At 36.2% G+C, this 23,735-nt stretch overlaps 1 protein-coding gene across 3 annotated transcripts in view; it reads right to left on the bottom strand.

Annotated features, from left to right (window-relative positions):
- Positions 1 to 23,735, bottom strand: part of trim35-27 (tripartite motif containing 35-27) — a 27,855-nt gene that overhangs the window by 2,971 nt on the left and 1,149 nt on the right. Inside the window, exons 1-8 of one of the 3 annotated variants that reach the window (XM_039655044.2) lie at positions 23,153 to 23,735; positions 15,232 to 15,376; positions 9,026 to 9,172; positions 6,543 to 7,336; positions 3,733 to 3,828; positions 3,431 to 3,661; positions 2,564 to 2,586; positions 2,365 to 2,483 (exon numbers count right to left, since the gene is read on the bottom strand). The exon at positions 23,153 to 23,735 is cut by the window's right edge and continues 1,149 nt beyond it. In XM_039655044.2, coding sequence (XP_039510978.2) covers positions 2,365 to 2,483; positions 2,564 to 2,586; positions 3,431 to 3,661; positions 3,733 to 3,828; positions 6,543 to 6,935 — 862 coding nt within the window. In that variant the 5' untranslated portion in view covers positions 6,936 to 7,336; positions 9,026 to 9,172; positions 15,232 to 15,376; positions 23,153 to 23,735. The remainder of the gene's footprint in view (positions 1 to 2,364; positions 2,484 to 2,563; positions 2,587 to 3,430; positions 3,662 to 3,732; positions 3,829 to 6,542; positions 7,337 to 9,025; positions 9,173 to 15,231; positions 15,377 to 23,152) is intronic. The other 2 variants (XM_039655048.2, XM_039655046.2) reach the window with 2 other exon arrangements.

The raw sequence follows: 23,735 nt of genomic DNA, 5'->3' as shown, positions 1-23,735 counted from the left end.
ATACTCTACTCATACTTTACTTACTCTACTCATACTCGATTCATGCTCTACTTACTCTACTCATATTCTACTTACTCTACTTATACTCTACTCATACTTTACTTACTCTACTCATACTCGATTCATGCTCTACTTACTCTACTCATATTCTACTTACTCTACTCATACTCTACTTACTCTACTCATACTCTACTCATATTCTACTTACTCTACTTATACTCTACTTTACTCATTCTACTTAATCTACTCATACTCTACTCATACTCTACTTACTCTACTCATCCTCTACTCATATTCTACTCATCCTCTACTCATATTCTACTTACTCTACTCATACTCTACTTATTCTACTCATACTCTACTTACTCTACTCATATTCTACTTACTCTACTCATACTCTACTTATTCTACTCATACTCTACTCACTCTACTCATCCTCTACTCATATTCGACTTACTCTACTCATACTCTACTTTACTCATACTCATTCTCTCACAATCTACTTACTCTCATACTCTACTCATACTCTGAAACCCAGCTTAAGCCAAACTCAAATTATTATATCAGTTTTAATGAGTCTAATACAGCTGCCCATCATATAGTGTCGGCCCGGATCCGGCCCACATCTGGTCCATACACATGGACTCAACACGTGCCAGATGTGGGCCGGTGTTCTGACAATTCATGCTACCCATCGAGATTTCCTACTTACCGGTTCTGCGCATGTGCAGACTCACAGTTTTTACAAAAGGTACATTTTCCTGTTATAATGTATAATTTCCCTTTAAAAAATGCTTACAACCATATGAATATTTGTACGGTCAGCCAGCTGAAAAGGAATAACTGAAAGTTTCAGTTACTATAAGAAAAGGTGTACTTTGACAGGTCAAAGATGAATATTTTATGATAATTTTTACTTTTCACACCGTTTTAAAAATAAAAACAGTAGTCTACAGTATACAGTAGCTACTCATAACTTAGAATTGTATTAGAATTGTATTTCATACGACTTTAATCGGCATTCTGTGATCAATTCGCGCTACGGTAGCATTTTTCGACAAGGCAGCAAAAATCGACAGAACACCGGACACTGTTTGTTTCTGTCTGGCTACTGTCATAAACACCGTCTGATTGGTTATGGCGGCGCTGTTGTGACTATAGAGATATTTTTAATGTTACTCAGAAAACAGGACACAGGTTTAACTCGTCTGAAGTGTTACACACTCCGATATAAGAAGAAAAGAAAAAATCCCTACTATCTCGTGCTTTGTCTACCGTGTGTTTAGTCCCCCAGGGCACTATGTTGAATTCCTAAAAGTGTTGGTGGATTTGCATATTATGTGTTTGTCTTGCTGAAGGCTGCTTTTAGTTCATGCATTCTAGTTACTGTAATGCATTGTCCTTCAACCTCAATCTACAAGATACAACTAGTCCAAATGCCACTGCTAGAGTTCTTACCAGGTCAAGAAAATCGGATCATCTCCACACTGTTACCTATTAAGTTCCGTATCAGTTATAAAGCATTGCCACTGACCTTTAAGGCCCTAAAACTCTGGACCATGTTCAGGGCTCACACTCACTCTCCCAGTTTCATTTAAAGATGCATCTCTTTAGCCAAGCATTCATAACGCATACGTGTGTTTGTTTACATTACAGCACCACTTGTGAGAGTGTGTGCGCGTGTATGCAAATAGTAGGAACTTATATGCAAATTAGTCTTGACATTAATTATGCGTGAGTGTGTGTGATCTGACATAAAAGGCAAATAGTATGAACTTGTTTTATGTGAGTGTGGCGTGAGCTGCTGTCGCCTCAGGCTGATGTCACTGTCAATCACTTTGGATAAACATCTTATAAATGATTGCGTTGATTTACAAAAATATAAATATGAACACGACACTTCACAACGACAATAATAATATTATGCAAATACCAAATTGCATGCAGGGTCAAAATAAAAACAAATGAAAAAAACAACAATATTGACCCACACTTAAACATAAGGATGACAATAATTATAAGCATATAATGACCGTGACTCGTGATTGAGCTTATAAAACTTAAAGTTTTGTATTTATTTTTTAAATGGCCGATCGTTTCGCTTGATTAGACCCTTGTTCATCGTCTGGTGTCGTTTAAAACTGCACTGAAACTCTCATTTGGACCTTGAACCGTTTGGTCCCCATTGAAGTCCATTATATGGAGAAAATCCTGGAATGTTTTCATCAAAAACCTTCATTTCTTTTCGACTGAAGAAAGAAAGACGTGGACATCTTGGATGACATGGGGGCGAGTAAATTATCAGCTAAAGTTTTTTTTTAAAGTGAACTACTCCTTTAATGATATGTTAGTCCTGAGACTCACTGTATTGAGCGGCCGTCCTCATTTTCTGCCATACTCCACTTTTCAGATTCCCCAGATGCTTCGCCACGTCGATCTGCACTTCTGGAAGCTTCTCTGGACACGGACTGGAGTGCGGAGGACTGGGAAAACACCAAGACTGGATTAGTACTGGTCCTCACCATCACCACACACACTTTTTAAACACGGATATTTCACTCACCTGTCAGGAAAGCCTTTGTACTTCTTTAAACGGATTTGCATGGAAACGACAAACAGATATTATAATTAAAAACAAATCTCATGATTAAAAGCAATAAAGGTTCATAATTATTATAACGGCTCAGTTTACAAAGATCAGCTTCTGGTTTAAAGAATTGATTTACTTTTAATTCATTAATTTTGATTAATGAGCTCGTAAACATATTTTATCAGTTAAAAATATGTAGTTATTTTAACTCTACAATCCTAACTTTTTAGTGTACAGTAAATATTCCCATTTCAAATGAATACTGTTCTTTAACTTTCTATTCATCAAAGAATCCTGAAAAAATGAAAAAAAAAATATCATATTTTTTCTCAGAAATATGAAACTGTTTTCAACACTGATAATAATCAGAAATGATTTCTGAAGGATCATGTGACACTGAAAATACAGCTTTGATCACTGGAGTAAATTACACTTTAAAATATATTAAAATAAAAAATTGTCACAATATTACAATTTTTTACTGTATTTTTGATCAAATCATTTAAATATTTAAAAACTATTTAAAAAAATTCAAATTATGCAGACATGTTTTTTTTTCAGGCTACAGAGAAATTATGAACATGCAAAAAACAAGAGAGAACCAATGAAATATTAATAACGAAATATTCTTTATGCTTTTATTTATCTTTTCACAAACAACAACCTGTAACTGTGATTTGTCCATTTTTACCAAATCAAATTTTGTTAGATAAATACCTTAAGTTTTGTTCCAAAAACTATTTTTATTTCATATTTTGATGGTTTAATCAAACTTGTATTGTCACTAAAAACAAACTCATTATTTGAACGAGTCATTCTGGTCGAGAGTATGAGGTTTACCAGCAGGAAGGAGATGTTGCTGGCCTCGATCTCTTCCTCCGCGATCCTCACTCGTTCCTCCAGAGATGAGAGTTGAGTGTTGATCCTCTTCATCTGATCCTCCAACACCTTCCTCTTCTGCTCCTCTTCCTCTCTCAGAGCAGTGATCCGAGACGCTTCTTCATCACGCAGAAACTGCTGGAGATGCTCAAACTCCTGCTTTATCAGCGCCTCGGTTTGCTCGGCTTGGCTCTGTAACGCAGGGAACAGTTGTGTAAGGTTGTGTAGTGTTATACCATGAAGGATTTTTGACTTGATTTTACCTTGATGCGTTTTGCTGTTCGATCGCAGGTGAACTTCTCTGATTTTAAGTGTTTGAGCTTCTCTTGCAAAGGCCCCAGTCGTGTTTTCAGCAGCTCCTGAAAAGTTGAAATTGGAGTGATATTATATAATGTTTTACAGTTTTTCTCAATTGCTTTGGCTCAGTTCTCAAATGTTTTTTTTATTTCCCAAAACATTAAGCTCATATCTCTAAATAATTCGCTTCTTTTTCACATCAGATTGTAATTTCTTATTGATTTGAGCAAATTGCAATTGCTTTGGCACATGTGTGCAAAGAGTACATACAACTGTCTGCAGTTTGGACAACAAATAATTGTATATGGCTTGTTGATCAAAACTGATGATTTGATTCTCACTTACACTGTCAAACACTTCAGAACTTCTCAGACATTTTTTATTGTGTAAGCCATCACATTCAAAACGATCTATTCAATTAGCATAATTAGTATACATGAATGTATATTCTAAAATATATCTGACATTGACATTGTTTGTAATGTTTGCTAAAATGGCACATGACTTCTAATTGCATTCGCAATCTAATTGCAAATTACCTCTAATATGAATCAACCATTTAACCATTTAACCAATCAATATTGGGAGTATATATATATATATATATATATATATATAGAGAGAGAGAGAGAGAGAGAGAGAGAGTATATATATATAGAGAGAATATATAGAATGGAGGACATTCGCAACCCTGAACTGCACCAACATACTCATGGAAGAGCAATTGGAAGGCATGTAAGAATACGTGGTGGTGGTAGAGGAAGAAATAATCGAGGAAGAGGTGGAAATAGAAGAGTCAGAGTCTCTGATGAAATCAGAGCCACACTTGTGGATCATGTCATAAATCTGACCATTGCAGGGGATGGGTGCGGCATTTAGTTTTTTTCCACGGTGTGTGGCAATGGTAACATCAGATGTGATGTTGATGAAAATCTTTGGCCTGACCAACGTGAGCGACAAGATGTCCACCAAGAATAATTTTTTTTTTTTTTTTTCATGAATGTTATTTGTTGTTTGTGTATTTGTGGTAATACACAAATATGAAATGTAAAGTGAAATTGTGTTACTCTTGTCAGTTACTTTACATGTACAGTAAATAAACTTATATTGTGTACACATGAAGTACAAAAATAAACACTGTAAAAATACAAATGTTCATAGAATATTTTTTTTTCTACATACTATTGACTTTTCTCAACAAATATGAGATTTGTTTACAGTAAACCCTTAATTTTCATGCTTGACTGTTGTGGTGAAAAAACAACTAAACATTTTGACCAGTGTGGCTCACACAATGACAAAAATACTTTAGATTTTGGGGGCCTTGGCCAAATTTTTGACAAAATAACTAGGTTTTGAAGCATGAATTAATTGTTTTGGGTGAGTAACTACATTTTGCAGACATGCTATAAAGTTTTGAAGTTCCTGCAAACAGTTGTGACATTTGCACTCACAGTTAAACTTTAGAGAATGTTAAGACTGTTTCGAAAAATGTGCCAAAGCAATTGAGAAAAACTGTAAAAGATCTGTGTGTTTTATCTGTGGATGCAGGATCTCCCTGTACATTCATCTGTAGAGAACATTAGGCGTTTAGTCAAAGTCTCTCAAATTTAGCTTCTTAATCTAATCTTTATCTTTAATCTATAACTTTATCTATTTGATTGACATCGGTTTTCTTTTTTTCTGATTTTTCTGACATCTGATTGACATCTGTTTCGACCGACCAACAGATAGATAGATAGATAGATAGATAGATAGATAGATAGATAGATAGATAGATAGATAGATAGATAGATAGATAGATAGATAGATAGATAGATAGATAGACAGGTAGACAGGTAGATAGATAGATAGACAGGTAGACAGATAGACACACAGACAGACAGACAGACAGACAGACAGACAGACAGACAGACAGACAGACAGACAGACAGACAGACAGACAGACAGATAGATAGATAGATAGATAGATAGATAGATAGATAGATAGATAGAGAGACAGACAGACAGACAGATAGACAGATAGATAGATAGATAGATAGATAGATAGATAGATAGATAGATAGATAGATAGATAGATAGATAGACACACAGACAGACAGACAGATAGACAGACAGATAGATAGACAGACAGACAGCTAGACAGGTAGATAGATAGAGAGACAGACAGACAGATAGACAGATAGATAGATAGATAGATAGATAGATAGATAGATAGATAGATAGACACACAGACAGACAGACAGACAGACAGACAGACAGACAGACAGACAGACAGACGGATAGACGGATAGACGGACGGACGGACGGATAGATAGGTAGATAGGTAGATAGATAGAGAGACAGACAAACAGACAGACAGACAGACAGATAGGTAGATAGATAGATAGACAGACAGGTAGACAGGTAGACACACAGACAGACGGATAGACGGACGGACGGACGGATAGATAGGTAGATAGACAGACAGACAGACAGACAGACGGACAGACAGATAGATAGATAGATAGACAGACAGACAGGTAGACAGACAGACAGACAGACAGAAAGACGGATAGACGGACGGACGGACAGACGGATAGATAGGTAGATGGGTAGATAGATAGAGAGACAGACAAACAGACAGACAGACAGACAGACAGACAGACAGACAGACAGACAGACAGACAGACAGATAGATAGATAGATAGATAGATAGATAGACAGAAAGATAGACAGGTATCTACACAGGTAGATAGATGAAGATGAAGATGATGATGATGATGATGAGATGTACCTTGAGAGCCTCTGCTGCTTCATCCACAGGTCTGCACGTGTGACGGAGGTGTGTGTCAGCGCTCACACACACACTGCACAGCAGCCGCCGGTCGTCCACACAGAAGAGCTGGAGCTTCTCCCCGTGAGCGCTGCACACCACCTCCTCCGCGCGGCTCCTGTCCCTCAGGAAGATCTCGCACAGGTCCTTCAGCGCGCGGTTACACGGAGGACGACCCATGCAGAAGTCCGCCCGACACACAGGGCATCTCTGACACACACTCTGCTCCCAGTACTGCTCCACACAGGCCCAGCAGAAGCTGTGGGAACACAGCAGGAGAACCGGATCTCTGAACACGTCCCGGCACACCGGGCACAGGAGGTTCTCCTCGAAGTGAGACGCTCCGGACGGCATTTCTCTCTGTGTGTGTGTGTGTGTAGGCCTAGTGAGGATTCACTTTTGAGTCAGTGGAGTTTGGTGGAGAGATTCAAATACAGATGAGCTGTGATGTCACACACACACAAAACGAGTTTTGCCAGTGTAAAAGGTTTCCTAAGAATGAAACTGTGAGTGTGAGCATGATTGCGTGGTTGTTTTTGTCGTTCTTTGGAAAGATTGCATATCGAAGATTCCACCGAGCTTCATTCTGTTTCCTTTTTCTGAGTTATCAGTAATTCTGTGGAAGTCGAGCATCAGAACCAGCATCAGAACTCTTCACCAGTTTCAGTCTGAGCCGCTGTTACTGTAAGAGAGGACACATCGTGGAGCGAGTCTCGGGATTCATGTGTCGACTTGTTTGAAGAGATCGTGGACAACTGGAGACGAGAAAAGAAATATCCATATAACACTCTTAGAAGAAATGGTTCTATTTAGAACCAGAAATGGTTCCATCCCCCGCTTCATATATGGAACTTCAAAATAGAACCATTATTTTGGTAAAAGGTTCTATTGGCCAAGTATGGAACCCCGGGGTTCTATATAGAACCCAGAGGAACCCTTTTTTAAGAGTGTATAGAACCTTTTAGGGGTTCCAAATATGTAGCACTGATGGAACCTTTTAAGGTTCTATATAGAACCTTTTCTTCTAAGAGTGAATCATGGGTTTATATTACAGCACCACTGTTTGTGTCTGAATGCACACACTCATGGGGACTCGTGTCATTTTGGGACCTAAAGTGAGTCTTATCTTATAAATGATCGCGTTGATTTACTAAGTATAACATGACACATAACTCCAACAATAATAATATAATCTAAATGCCGAATAGCATGCAGGGTCAAAATCAAAAAAATGAAAAAACAATAGCAGACTACGGGTGACAATAATTATAGGCATATAATGACAGTGTTGATTAATGACAAAACGCTCTTCCATCTTAAACAAACACACAAGATAAGGAGTATTTCACACACTCGTTTTTTTTCTTTTATTTTTTTGTTTAAAGTTATAACTAGTTTAAATTATTTCATTTAATATTATTAATGTGTTTTTCATTGGTTTTAAAAGTTGAATTAATACCTCAAAAATCTTAACTTTTACATTTTTTTAATGAATTTTAACTTAACTTCTGAATCCAGCCTCCAGCCCCATCAAATTCTTCTTAAAGGGACAGTTCATTAAAAAAAAAAAAAAAAAAGGCATTTTTTTTTAAAGAATGTCACCATTTACATACTCTTATGTTGTTTCAAACCTGTGTGAGTTTATTTGTTCTGCTAAACACAAAGGAAGATATCTCATCTGTTAGATGGTTGATTGACTCACTGACTTCTCTTGTAAAGAAAAAAATAATAATAGGCTACAAAAATTCACTGGAAGTCAATGTCTATCTTGTTTAAATACCGACATTCTTCAGAATATCTACTGTCGTGTTCAACAGATAAAAGAAACTCAGGTTTTGAGCAACATGAGTAAATGATGATTACATTTTCATTTTGGGGTGAAATATTCCTTTAGCTGCTATTTCTTCATAAGGGGATAAAAATAAAAATACTTATGACTCTTTAGTTTCATAATATTACATTTATCCGTCTAACTTTGATTTTATAAAGTCAAATTATACCTCACAAGAATCACAAACACAGATTTTCCAGACTTTATAAAAGTGGGATTTTTTTTTTTTAACAAACACATATAACAATAATATTAAATCATTTAAATTTGTTTCCTTAGAAAATTAGAAAATATAGAAGTTTAAGACTTTGGGTTAGTAATCTGAACAAGCATCTTACACTCTAAAAATTGTTGGGTTGTTTTAACCCAACTTTGGGTCAAATATGGACAAATCCAGCCATTGGGTTACATTTTTTAATTACATTTTTAACCCAATGTTTGGGTTTGTCCATATTTGACCCAAAGTTGGGTTAAAACAACCCAGCATTTTTAGAGTGTATGAAATCATTAGTGTACATATGTTAGAAAACAGAGATTCCAGTTTAACTCTGTCCACTAGAGGACGCCATTGCATCGCATTTAGCCTCAGTGTGACTTTTGAAACCAAACTTACCGGAACTTCTTTCTCAAATATAAAGGATTACGCATGACCCATGTTGCACACTGTCACTTCTGTAGTGAAGTGCATGGGGAGATTTGGCCTGTCTATTACAGCAACCAATTATCAGTGACACTGAACCTCCGGGAGGGATGATGGGAACTGTGGGAACAGGAACAGATGTAATTAACTGCCCTGTGTTATTAGAATGACAACAGTGAAAGCTGTTTCCCATCCATTCACACACACATGCCACTCTGTGTTCAGGCCAAGACAAGATGTGTGTGTGAGGGCAACATTGCTCTCCAGCAGAATAAACCACATTATAGTCAAATAATCGAATGCAGTGTTATTTTTCATTGCGATATATGCTACAAAACTAGGTATTATACTGTATATAACAATATTGACAGACATAAAAATGCAAAAAAAAATGAATATTTTCCTCAACATTTGTCTTGTTTTTCAGTAAAAAATTTCTTAAATCAAATACTATATGCACTATTTTAGTGATTGATGTGTAACTATGTCATTAAAACCCATGCATTTTGAATAGCAGTCTGTAGTGACCTGGGTTAAATAATAAAGGTCAATGAAACTGTTTAGAGTATTCTTGTTCAGTTCACACGAAATTATAATTAGATCTCACTGTGAAGCCAGATTTTTCAGCATGTATAAACTGTCACACACACACTGAGTCTGTGCGCTTCACTGAATCGTGTCATTACACTGTACACAGATGGAGAGGACACACTCAACACTGACACAAAGGGAACCACACTACTAGTAGTGCTCGTCTCTAATAGGGTCAGTCAGAGATTTGAACAAATCACAAGTATTAAACTTTGACAGGTATTTGCACCGGATCTCATAAATCTCACACACTGAGAGACACACACACTCACTTTTTAAAAAACTTTTGCTGATAATTTACTCGCCCCCATGTCATCCAAGATGTCCACGTCTTTCTTTCTTCAGTCGAAAAGAAATGAAGGTTTTTAATGAAAACATTCCAGGATTTTCTCCATATAATGGACTTCAATGGGGACCAAACGGTTCAAGGTCCAAATGAGAGTTTCAGTGCAGCTTCAAAGGGCTGAATGATTAACAAATCTTTTTTCGAGTCATTTGGTTGATTCAATGAACGAAATGAAAGAAAGATTTGTTCATTCTGATGAACAGGAGAGTCACAAACGCTCATCACAGAATTCAGCAAGGCGAGTATTTGTGCTTATAAAACTTAAACTTTGTGGTTTTTTTTAAATGAGTGATGGTTTGACATCATCTATCATGTGGGCCATTGATCATTCGGTCATTGATTTAGTCGGCTTTTCTAGACGCTAACGGTAAAAGAAAAAGAAATGAAGGTTTTTGATGAAAACATTCCAGGATTTTCTCCATATAATGGACTTCAATGGGGACCAAACGGTTCAAGGTCCAAATGAGAGTTTCAGTGCAGCTTGAAAATGCAAAATGCAAAATTAACGAATCTTTTTTTTTTTGTCATTTCGTTCTTTGAATCAAGCCAAATGACTCGAAAAAAGATTCATTCGTTTTGATGAACGAGTTCGAACAAGAGAGTCATGAACGCGGATCACAGAACAGAGCAAGGCGAGCATTTGAGCTTATAAAACTTAAACTTTGTTGTTTATTTTTTGAATGAGCGATCGTTTCGCTAGATAAGACCCTTATTCATCGTCTGGTGTCGTTTAAAGCCCTTTGAAGCTGCACTGAAACTCTCATTTGGACTTTGAACCGTTTGGACCCCATTGAAGTCCATTATATGGAGAAAATGTTTTCATCAAAAACCTTCATTTCTTTTCGACTGAAGAAAGAAAGACATGGACATCTTGGATGACATGGGGGCGAGTAAATTATCAGCAAACTTTTTTTTAAAAAAGTGAACTACTCCTTTATGGTCTTACTACAAATAAAACCAAAAAAGCATAACCACAAATTATGGGTTTGCAACACTAACCATGGTGTAATCATGGAATTTATAGTAAAATGTGGTTATACAAATGATAATCAATCTGTCCAAAAAAAAAACAAAACAAAAAAAACATGGTTTCTACACTTTTACCACAATAAAACCATTGTTAATTTTCATTTCCATGGCCTTTAAGTCTTAGCAACTGTATAGCAAGCACTCAGCATCCAGGCAAGAGTTTAGGAGAAAACCCGACTCTGTTTCTCTTTCAACTTTTTCCTGACATATCTTTAAATCAAATTCGGTCTCAAATGAAGCTCGAACCCCAGACGAGTCAGTCTCACCGTCCCATACATGGGCAAAATATTCGTAATCAGATGAAAAGTCATTTATCATAGTCAAATACTAAATATTTTTTCTTGGCAATCACAAGCGTGTATATAAAAAGCATAACCTGTTCAATTATCCGTGATATTTGTGAATTTATGAGCTCTCTCTCTCTCTCTCTCTCTTTTACAAATGCAATGTCTATGTAGAGCTTGATTTCACTTCATTTCATTGATCAAAACTGATTCACATTCATTTGTAGGTGCATTGTGGGAATGGATTTTGTAAATAACATGGAGTAAAATAATTATCTTTGTGTTATTCTTATTCACATAAATCGAGTAAAACTTGAAAAAAAGTGTTTATCCTTAAAATATTGCTAAAAAATCGTAGTTATTATGTTGTCTTTATATAAATCAGTGCAGATTTGACACAGAAAGGCACGTGAAGCTCAAGCTGAAGGAGGACGTTTTTACTTGATAACACGGTCTATTAATCAGACGAGGGATGGTTTTGTTCATATTGATCATTCAGAAGCCTTTGAAATATGTGTCTCTTCTGTTTTAAAATATCAGGGACAATTACTATATAATATCTGACACAGTACTTTAAAATCAACCCTGAAATCTCCCATCTGTGTGTTGATCTGTGTGTCAGGTGACAACAACATTTGCACAGAACAATAAAGGCACAGCAGCCCAAAATGACCAATTTAAATGGAAGTGTCACACACACTTACATTTAACCCTCTGGGGTTGTTCGGCCCAAATGGACCCGAAGAATTTAAATACATTTTTTTTTAAATCACAGCTTCGAATGGTCCGAAATTTGGTGACTTTGTTGGTATTTGAACACCCCAAAAAATTGGGGACAGGATGTGAATAGTCTAAGTGGTTGTAAAAAAATAGTCATACTTGGGGTGTTTGGGTCCAAATGGACCCGCATGGAAAATGAATGGGAAATTGGCAAAAATGTGAAAATACTGAGTTTTTTTGTGCGTACAATCTACAAATCAGCCACAATCTTGAAAAAAAGCACACAACAGTGAAGGGGTGAATCTATAAAACATCAAGAGTGCAAAACACACACATCCACACACACACAAACACACTTTTATACACAAACACACCAAAACATTCAGATTATACATGCGTTTTGCATTTTTAAAATGCTCAGTTTGTCCACCAGATGGCATCCATCTCATTTCAAAAATTGCTTTTATGAGGCCTAGGCTTGACTCTAAAATGAAATACAGCTTTAAAAAAATAAAAAATATATTTTTAAAAAATATTTTTTTCTATTATGTTCAATGGGGGGAAATTTTGTCATAATTATTGCATTAATACTAATTATAATTTTTTTTATTTTTGAAATTCTCAAAACATGAAAAAAGAAAAGAAAAAAACGAGTTTAAAAAAAATCATGATTTTTTTTAAAAGTATGAATCCCGCCCTTTGGGTCCATTTGGACCCGAACACCCCGAGTGTGAGTGTTAAACGAACAACCCCAGAGGGTTAAATCACTCACACACTCACATTTAAATCACTCACTCACACACTTACATTTACTTCACTCAGAGAAAGGGAGTAAAATTGTCGTGTAAAACGAAATGATTCATATTCTAAGCGGCCCTCTTTTCTTTTTATACATTTATAAAATATAAAATCACTTTTTTAAAATTGCAATTTCTTTTGCTACATTTCTATAAACACATTATGACCTAAGAGGTTTTGCCCTGCAGTGTTGCTGCGCCGCATTACAGAACACAATGTGCCAAATCTGAACCGTGAATGCGGACGAGAGGTTTGATCAAATGAGAAAGTCAGCATGAAAAAGTCAATTCGTCTGGCTGGAGAATCTGTGTAACACCTGCTGTCTCACAGTGACCCACAGAGCGCCTGTCATCCTCAATACCACACACACACACACACACACACACACACACACTGAGTGCTTCAGACACGCTCCTCCAGATGAGAGAGAGAGAGAGAGAGAGAGAGAGAGAGAGAGAGAGAGAGGCAGTGGAGGAATGAACAATAGAAGATTAAATTTCACAGAGAAGTTACAAAGAAAACTATTTTTACCAAAAATAAACTAAAAAAAGCAAGAGAAATGATGTACAAACATAAACACACACACATATAAACAATCTACAGTCAATCACCTACATAGACATACACCTGAATAACACATCATTTCCTTTAAAGGGATATTTCACCCCAAACTGTAAACTCTGTCAGTAATGACTCTCCCTCATGTTGTTCAACCCCGTCAGACTTTCGTTCATCTTCGAGACACAAATTAAAGATATTTCTGATTAAATCTGAGAGCTGGATCACTCCTCTATAGGCTTCTACACTGTCAAAAAATATTTTCAAGATTTGTTATCACAACATATTTTCTTTTGTCAAATCAACTTAAATAAATTATTTAGTTCAGATAAGATATCATTTTGAGTTTCTGATGATTTAAATTAACCCCCTTCATTGTATTAACTCACTTTTTCCAGTTCAATCAACTTAAAATTTTAAGGCGACCAGGTTACTCACTTTTTTAAGTTAAACCAACAATATTTTTTTACAGTGGGCTTCTACACTGTAAAAAAAAATATTTTTTTAAGATTTGTTATCACAACATATTTTATTTGGTCAAATCAACTTTATAATAATTTATTTAGTTGAGATAACTTATTATTTTGAGTTTCTGATGGTTAAATTAATCTCCTTCATTGTATTAACTCACTTTTTCCAGTTCAATCAACTTAAAATTTTAAGGCAACCAGGTTACTTATTTTTTTTAAGTTAAACCAACAATAATTTTTTACACTGTAGTAATCACAACATTTTTTCTTTTGTCAAATCAACTTAAATAATTTATTTAGTCATTTTACGTCGAAGTGTAAGAGGGGGGTTTTCTGTAAAGCACAAGATCCCACTCTTTCAAACCCGGTTGGGCCTAACACGCTAACAGACCAATCACAGATCAGTGCCAGTGCGTTTGATTTCACCCAGCCCATTCTCACTCCCAAGGCGTCACCTAACTGACGCCTTGGGAAGCATTTGGACATGCTTCAATATCTGACGCTTTAGGCGCCCTTTAGCGTCAGTTAGATGACGCCCTAGGATCGCGTGTACCCTATCCCCACCCCACACCTAAACCTAACCGCGTCCTCTAACTGACGCTTTCCTTTAGCATCAGTTAGATGACGCCGTAGGATCGCGTCATGTAAGTGACGCTAAAGTGCGCCTAAAGCGTCAAATATTGAAGCATGGTCAAAGGTGACGCCTTGGGGTGAGAATGTGTTGAGTCGGGGTGTAACAATATTCGAACTAGAGCTGGGTTTCAATTCAAATTTCAAGAATTGATTCGATTCTCAAGATCTTGAATCGGTTATCATTATTCGATTCGATTCGATTTTCGAGATTTAGATAATTGTTTTTGAAAAAAGCATTTTTTTAAAGTTCACGGGGAAAATGTAGGCCTATTAATAAATCGATTCTCCGAGTTAGGGATCGATCTTTAGAAATTAATATGAAAATCGATTCAGAATTGGTGAATCGATTTTTTCAACACAGCCCTAATTCGAACCGAATTGAAAAACTGTGATACAGAACTGACGATTAGAATCGCGATACTCTCATGCCCCGCCCCCGGCCCCGCCCAGCTCAATGGACCTCATGCGTGTGACACGTTGTCCACACAGAACATTAGTGTTGTACACACAGAAGCGCTGCGTTGTTACACTATACGTGAAATCTCGAGGCCCACAGAGAACAACATGAATAGTTGAATAAAGTCGCTATTTTTGTTGGGTTCTCGCAGCTTGACAAACTTAAGATTGAGCCACTGTCGTCACTCGGACTATTTTCGATCCCTCAGAAGCCAATGGAGGAGTGAGACAGCTCTCAGATTTAATCAGAAATATCTTCATTTGTGTCCATTTTTCATTTGGGGGTGAACTAACCTTTTAACTCATTTTCCCCCATTAATTCAAGCCTTCCTTCCATTCCGTCTGGCAGGTCACGCTCCTCACATCCCATAATCGCAGTCTCTGGTCCCAGCATCACTCCTCTCAGGATGATTCGGCTCATTCCCTCTCTCCGGTCACACTGGGAAATTTCACATATATGAGAAGGGGAAAACTCATGGAAATGGGTGTTCAAAATTAAAATGACAATTCTGTCATCATTATCCCACTCATTTTCCCATAAAACAGACGCAGAGCCATGCAATTAATCCAAATAAAGCAAGGTTATGATTATAGCTGCAACATGGGAAGTTACATAACATTATTACATGCTTGTTTTACAGTGCAGCGATATTAGTCTACAGGTGAGTTCATGCACGGACGCAGGCTTTATTCTTAATTTCAATAACGTTTTGGTAACACTTTACAATAAGGTCCGTTAGTTAACATTAGTTAATATGAACTGCACATATACAGCATTTATTGATCTTTGTTAAAGGACAACTCTGGCGCAAAATGAACCTTTGGTCTAATTACACATTCCTACCTAGTCAACCGTTATCTGAGATTTGTTTTCATGATTTCCGAATGTAAATAGTTTTATCTCTAAAAACAGTTTAGCTAGCCTAACCATGTTCCGTACACTTTTAGCCTATCACCGCACGTCAGCGACCATTCCTCTGTTTCTGAGAGCGAGACTAGCATGTTTGTGTGATCATTCTCCGGGGGAATATCCATTGATTGGTCCACACTTTGATTGATGTCTTTTGGACCAATCGTTTTTGAGAAAAGTGGGGAAAACTACCTCCTCCACCTGTGTACGGAAGATGATAAGCGTTAACGATGTTCCGTACAGGCTTATAATGGTGTTCCGTACAGAGCGCATAACTAAATTTCAATGGCGAAAATGGAAAATTAACTGATCAGCTCATCAATTTTAATGTTAAAATATTCAATCCATGTAACAATTTATGTTAATATTAACTTAATTGACTCTTTATGAATATAAACATTATCACTGCACTCAGTGGCGGCTGGTGAAAAGTATTGGAGGGGGGGGCTGAATAACCGGGGGGGTCTGGGGGTTCCCCCCCAGAAAATTTTGAATTTAGTAGATGTGATTTCCTGCATTCTGGTGCATTTTAGGCCTTAGGCCATGCCCTTACCTATACCAATAAAATAACTTAAACCAGTCAATAACAATGGTCAAATAATACAATAATAATAATAACAGTTTGACAGTTAATGATAATGAACAAGTTGCATGTTTATTATGCTCTGTGTGCTGACAGAAAAAGTGCAAACGCTTAATATTGATAAATTATAATATAGGTAATACAAAAAATAATAGGTAATACAACAATCTAGTTTAATCAATCCCCAGCTGTAGACTACATATTTTTGACAAATTGACAATTGGATAATGGATAACAATGTGTTGATACTAGAGAAAGAGAGAGAGAAAAGGCTCTGAAAGAGAGGGTGGGACAACATTCTTGAGGGTAACACCCAAGTATGAGAAGAAAGTTGATTTTAACTAGTATGAAACAGTAATCTAGCTCAGAACTTAAAAACATCAAAAAACAAAGCAAACACACAGGTATTAATATTCCTATAACTATTTTAATATCAAACGTGTGTGAAACAGTGTTTATGTGTGTGTGAGTGACAGAGACAGACAGGTCAATTCCCACGACTAACTTTACATTATTTCCACTCGACGTCACTGGCGCTGCCATTCTGCTCTCATCTGAGGTAAAAAAATGTCCCGTGGTGCGCGTGCACGGTGCGCGCTAATCCCTAATCTGATACTGTGGGCGATATTTTCAGCGCCCCCAAACCATAAAATTTGACGACGCTGATTGGCGAAATATAAACTTTTTTGCATAGCAACCGGGGAACCATTGGCTTAAATTCCAGCACTGTGGGGCTGAGCGAACTGGCGCCCTGAGAAGACAGCCTATTGGCTATACTACTACACCAACATGATAAAAGTAACGAAAGTGAATGCAAATATCATTCTGGTGAGTTCAAAACACTTTTCAAAGTAAAACCATTATTAGCATATAATTAACACAGATTATTTTTCAAAATGATAAATTATAATATATATATTAAAAAAAACAGACAGACAGGTCGGAGGGAGGGCGGCGCCCTAGCGCCCTCTATGGGCGAGCCGCCCCTGACTGCACTGCTGACAGACGCGCTGCCTTTTTTGCTGCCTGAGAGTGGCGCTAAACGGTCATCGGCCGCAATCTTTTAAAAAATTCCCATTTCACAGCATTTAGTCAACAAAAGGGTAATATATTTAACGATTTGAGATGACATAATATTAATTTAATAAAGACTGCTATACTGGGAAAAGCATAAATGACATTGAAATGTACATTTTCGCTGCTCTAGTTGTCTCCCCACTCAAGCCGCTGTCTGATGACGTAGCTTGCCCACGGATTATTTTCAAGTGAAGTGGGTGTACCTGGCAAACTTACTGAAATATCACTGAAACAAACAGCTGGAGTGTCTCTGTTTTGATCGGGGATGAATGAGGGAGAAATGAAGATGACACAGATATGCATTTTGCGTATGACCTAGAAGTATTTATTCAGCAATTGGCAGTTAAAGTTAATCTGTACGGAACATCGTTGTTGTACGGAACATGATTAGTCTACGTTAACGCTAGTATAATGCTAGTATATAGGGCGTAATGACAAATAAAAATCGCATGTTATTACCACTAAAAAGGCTCAAAATAGCCCCACAGTAACACGACAGCATAACAAGGGTCCCTACATTCAAACCGAAGCATTGAGAACTTTGTCAGTGTCCATACAGTTTAATAAGCAGATATTTTATACACACAGTCAACTTTGCGAATACAGGAAGAAGCCATCTTGGAAAAATAGTCTCGACCAGTCGATCTACGAACGCCGATCCAAGTGCGCTGGTGAGATGTGAATAAGGTGATACGGTGAGCGCGAACAGTAGGCTACGTGTACATATTGAAGAGAAGTAAACGGTTTGTGTTTGTGTTTCTTCTGGAAACAACGGACCATATGAGATTCTGCTCAGTTCAGGGCACTTGGATCGGCGTTCGTAGATCGACTGGTCGAGACTATTTTTCCAAGATGGCTTCTTCCTGTATTCGCAAAGTTGACTGTGTGTATAAAATATCTGCTTATTAAACTGTATGGACACTGACAAAGTTCTCAATGCTTCGGTTTGAATGTAGGGACCCTTGTTATGCTGTCGTGTTACTGTGGGGCTATTTTGAGCCTTTTTAGTGGTAATAACATGCGATTTTTATTTGTCATTACGCCCTATATACTAGCATTATACTAGCGTTATAGGTTAAACAGTTTTTAGAGATAAAACTATTTACATTCGGCAATCATGAAAACAAATCTCAGATAACGGTTGACTAGGTAACAATGTGTAATTAGACTTAAGGTTCATTTAGCGCCGGAGTTGTCCTTTAATGTTAATTTCAACATTTACTAATATTTTATTTAAATCTTGTTAACATTAGTTAAAGCACCGTGAACTAACATGAACAAACAATGAACAGCTGTATTTTTATTAACTAACGTTAACAAAGATGAACAAATACAGTAACAAATGTACTGCTCATGGTTAGTTCATGTTAGTTAATAGCTAATGAACCTTATTGTAAAGTGTTACCAACGTTTTTATATTGTCTCAGAAATGTCTGATGAGTTGAAAATTAAGCCTTTTTGTAGCTATAATTTCTTTACCTGAGGGTGTGTCTGAATGAAAACTTTTATTCAAGGCTTTGACTTTATGCTTAAAGGAGTAGCTCACTTTTAAATAATTTTTGCTAAAAAATGCACTAAACATTAATTTAACAACATTAAATGTAACATAAAACCCTAATGTACTCAAGTGATTAGAATTAAAAAAAAACCTATAGGCCTATTAAATGTGAAGTGTCACGCAGGGAATTGTGGGAATGTCAATTTATGTTTTTTCACTGTAAATTATACAATGACTGGCTCTTTTTCACTTCCCAAAACTGTACATTAAATATCCATTATATTTACCATAAGGAAACTTTTTTCACTGTAGCATTTACCGTTTTACCGTCTTTTACCGTTAAAAGCACGATCATTTTTATAATAAAGCTCTGTTAGGTAGGCTAATTAGGAAAAGGACAATTATATTTCTAAGTGAAACAGAATATAATTATGTCACATTTCAACAACAAACAAACAAATAAATAAATAATATAAATAAATAAACTAGGTTGGGAAATTATTGTCATTTTACATAGGCCTACTTTAAAAAAAAAATGTTTCATTTCAAATCTATTGTAATTTGCTATTTTTTCCATGCATTTAATATTAACATGCATTAAATTACTGCATGAAGTATTTGCAAGATTAAAGGAAGGTTGTAGCATCTAGAAAAGCCGAATGATCAACGGCCCACACGTCAGCAAAAAACTCATTTCTGGCTCATCTTACCCTCATCTGTAGCAGACAGCCCATGTTTAGTAAACTAATGATGCCTGAGATTGTTTCCTTCTGTGGGTTGTGTGGGTTTAATGGAAGATTATTTGTTTATTTTATTTATTTATTTATTTGCATTGTTTGCTAAGCCTTTATAAAGACATTTCCGCCCCTGTGGGGGTGAACAATAAAGCTTCTGAATTGAACTGAACTGCATTTCACTCGTTGGAGATCGGGAAGGAGACCAGAAACATCACACGCCTCTTTGAAGTTTCTGAAATAAATAATGAATTCAATACATGGACATATTTGAAATATTTTTCAAATCTCGTCTACTCACCAAGGCTGCATTAAATACTTAAAAATACAGTTAAAACAGCAATATTGAGAAAAATTATTACAGCAGTTTTCTATGTGAATATATAAAGTTTAATTTATTCATGTTCGGCATCATTAGATCCTTCAGAAATCACTCTAATATGAGGATCTGATGCTCAAGAAACATTTATGATTATTATCAAACAGTTGTGCTTCATATTTTGGTGGAAACTGTGATGCATTTAATTTTTCAGGACTCTTCGATGAATAGAAAGTTAAAAAGAACGGCGTTTATTTGAAATGTAATCTTTTGTAACATTATAAATGTCTCTCACTTTTGATTGAATGCATCCTGAATTGCAAATATATACAACAATTTTCATTTATATTTAATAATATTAATTCGTTAAGAGAGCTATACAGGCCAAACCAAAAGTAAAAACTGAATTGTGAGCCAAAATCATATCTCACAAAACTGTATCAGTTTTTGTGAAAATCAAACTCATAAATAAGCAATCCTATAAGAGTTGTTTGTTTTGAGTATTAAAAGACCGTAAAATCTGGAAATGAAGACACATTTGCTCTAAATATATCAGTCTTAAAAAGCACCATAACTCAGCAGAGAGACGAATCACACAGATTCACACTTATTTGACAATATAATTGAAGTGTTTACAGCTATTTAAATGTTGTTATTGACTGAGGCTCTGAGCAACACTTAACCTCAGTTCATGCAGTGAGGACGTGTGTGTGTCAACAGGTCACATGAAGAAAACCACAAACCAGACCGCCACAGGCTTTAGGAAACACTAGATTTACTTGTCTGGGTGGACGGATGGATGGATTTAAATATATACACTCAAAAAAATAATCTGTTGAACGAACTTAATTAAATAAAGGAAAGGTTTTCCACAAAATTGAATTGCATTGTTCCAACAAATTCCAAATTAGTTTGAAATGATTTGTTGTAATCTTGTTGTATGAATTTAAATTAATTTAGTCATTCCTACTAGATAAAGTTTTGTCTAGTTAACTACATTTAGTTTTGTCCTGCCTTAAATCACCAACATTATAATTTTAGTTATTTTGACTCTATGGTCACTTCTAATGATAAGACACTTTTAAACTATTTTTATAGGCTAGTAATATTAAATTACTGAGTACCCACAGCCTGAACAGGAGCTTTAAAGCACATATAGTATAATATTGAGTCTGAACACAATACTCAGTCCCTCCAGAAGAACGCGATTATGCGATCGCTGAATTCAATGCAAAATCAGCCAAAGTCCGCATATTTATGCGGGGGGCGCATTTTTTCAAATACGCCTCACTTTCGCCGCATAAATTGCCGATTTCCGTGCAAAATATGCGGGGTTTGCATAATTTCATAATCCTCGCTTTTTCGTTGCAAAAAAAAGTCACATGTATCTTAGCAGAAAGTTGAAAAATGTTGCGTTTGCTTCACATAAGAGCAGCCATTTCCCCCTGTTTCCATGGGAACGTCATGAAATGACGCAATTACGCGACGCCAGACAGACTCACGGAGGCGATTGACGTCTCACAAATCGAACTCGTATAACTGTCTGTCGAACGTTCTACTGTCACATTGTTACTTAATAAACAACATAAGATAAAAGTAGTAGCATCAAATTACCCGCACACATGGGGTGTTCGACAGTTCAACAGGAGGAGCGCGCAGCTCTTAAAGGGGCCACACCTTATTTACACTCTTACAGTCTGAAATAAAACAAGATGAGAAATTAAATATTCCCAGCATTTTCTATGATGTAGTATGCTTGTTTATTAAAGGAAGTAATAAGAAATGACTCTTATATTAACAGGATGTTGGGGGAATCACTTTTTTTCTCTTGTTCATCAAACCGCAATTTTTGCAAGTTCCCTCAATTTTTGTAAATTCCAGCAATTTCATCGCATAAAATTGCATAAATATCCCACATATTCCATCGCATTTTTAAAGAAAACTGGCCGCATAATCAATCAATTTTTGCCCGCAACAATCACAAAAAAAACTCCGTGTTTTTCTGGAAGGACTGAATACTATTATGGTAAATGTTAAATATAAATCGCAAATTTTTTCACAAATTTTTGGAAATTACCACCACAAAATCAGTCATTTTGATCGCAAAAATCACAAAAAAAAAAAAAAATCGTGAAATCCATACTGACCTAAACACAGTCACCACTCTTCTGCATAATGGTAACCACAAAATTCAAAAACATACCGAAAGTACTCTAACACATAACTGAACATTAAACACTAATAACATCTTTCCATTTACTGAAAAACACATAAAAGAACACTTTTTCCATAAATTGACCCTCTTAATGCAGTCCCTTGCAAAGCATGCTGGGAACTACAGATCCACTGCCCAGTTAGATGTCAACAACAATGATTCATGTATAGATTCCACACAAATGAATTAGGTTGATTGAACACAATTAAATTAAGTTGTGACAATATTAAACAATCATGTTACTTTTGCTTATTTTAATTAATTATTTTAACAAGAGTCCAAAATTCATTTTTTGAGTGACATCCGTTTAAGACGAACGAAAAATATTCATGTTGACTCAATTAAAAAAAGATTGCATTGATTACATTTAATGAAATTAAGCTGGAATCACTTCTATGAAGGATTGTGTCGTATATGCTCATTTTAATTAATGAAATTGAACAAAGAGCTAAAAAAGAGTGTAGGCTACATCTATACAGTGTGTGTGTACACACACACACACACACACACACACACACACACACACACACACACACACACACACACACATTAACTACATTGTGTGATAAACTGTAAGTAATAGCCATTTCGTTCATGACTTAGACTGCTAAAAGGTTAGACATTTTTAAACAAAATTAAAAATAATAAAACTGAATAAAAAAAATAACGAATAGACAGACGGATAGATAGATAGATGGATGGATGGACATATTTGACTAACTAAAGGGTTAATGGTATATTAGGAAGATTCTGTAACTCGTGTATTTCAAAGCTTCCTGATAATCCTGGAAAATGGGAGGATAATGGAACATCAGGATGAGCTCAAATCAGATATAACTCTCTCTCTCTCTCTCTCTCTCTCTCTCTAACAACACTTACAGCTTGTTTCTCCTGGAATCCAAAAATAAGCATCCGGGAGAGCTGTCAGAGCCGCGCTACATTCCTCGAGCCGAGCCCGGACAGACAGAACGAGCAAACCGAGCGATGGAGAGAGAGAGATGAAGAGAGAGAGATGAAGAGAGAGAGATGTTAGTTCAGAATCATGAAGCTTGACTCAAACGTGTCCCTCTACATTAGAGAGGCTGATATTCCCTCAGAGAATAAAGCAAAAACACAAGCTGTTCCTCAGCAGGACAGAGCCAACGAAAGATTTCTACTAATAGCTCAATTAAAACTGTGCCTGGGGGTTAATAAAAGCAATTAGATAAAATTACACTACAATTTCAACAAATAGACATCAGAAACATGAAATCACAAAAAGTGACATTCAAATTCAAATATTATTGAGTGTGTTTATGTGTAATTTATATACACACACACACACAAACACATATATATACTGTATATATGCACACATATAAATGTGTGTACACACACACACAAAATATATAAAATATATACACACACTTTATAGAAACACAAACTTATGCTCACGGTAATTTACTGACTCGTGAATGTTCTC

This window comes from Pimephales promelas, chromosome 9 (assembly GCF_988280905.1).
Source record: "Pimephales promelas chromosome 9, fPimPro1.hap1.1, whole genome shotgun sequence".
NCBI lineage: Eukaryota > Metazoa > Chordata > Actinopteri > Cypriniformes > Leuciscidae > Pimephales > Pimephales promelas.
This window is presented reverse-complemented; position numbering and strand designations above follow the sequence as displayed.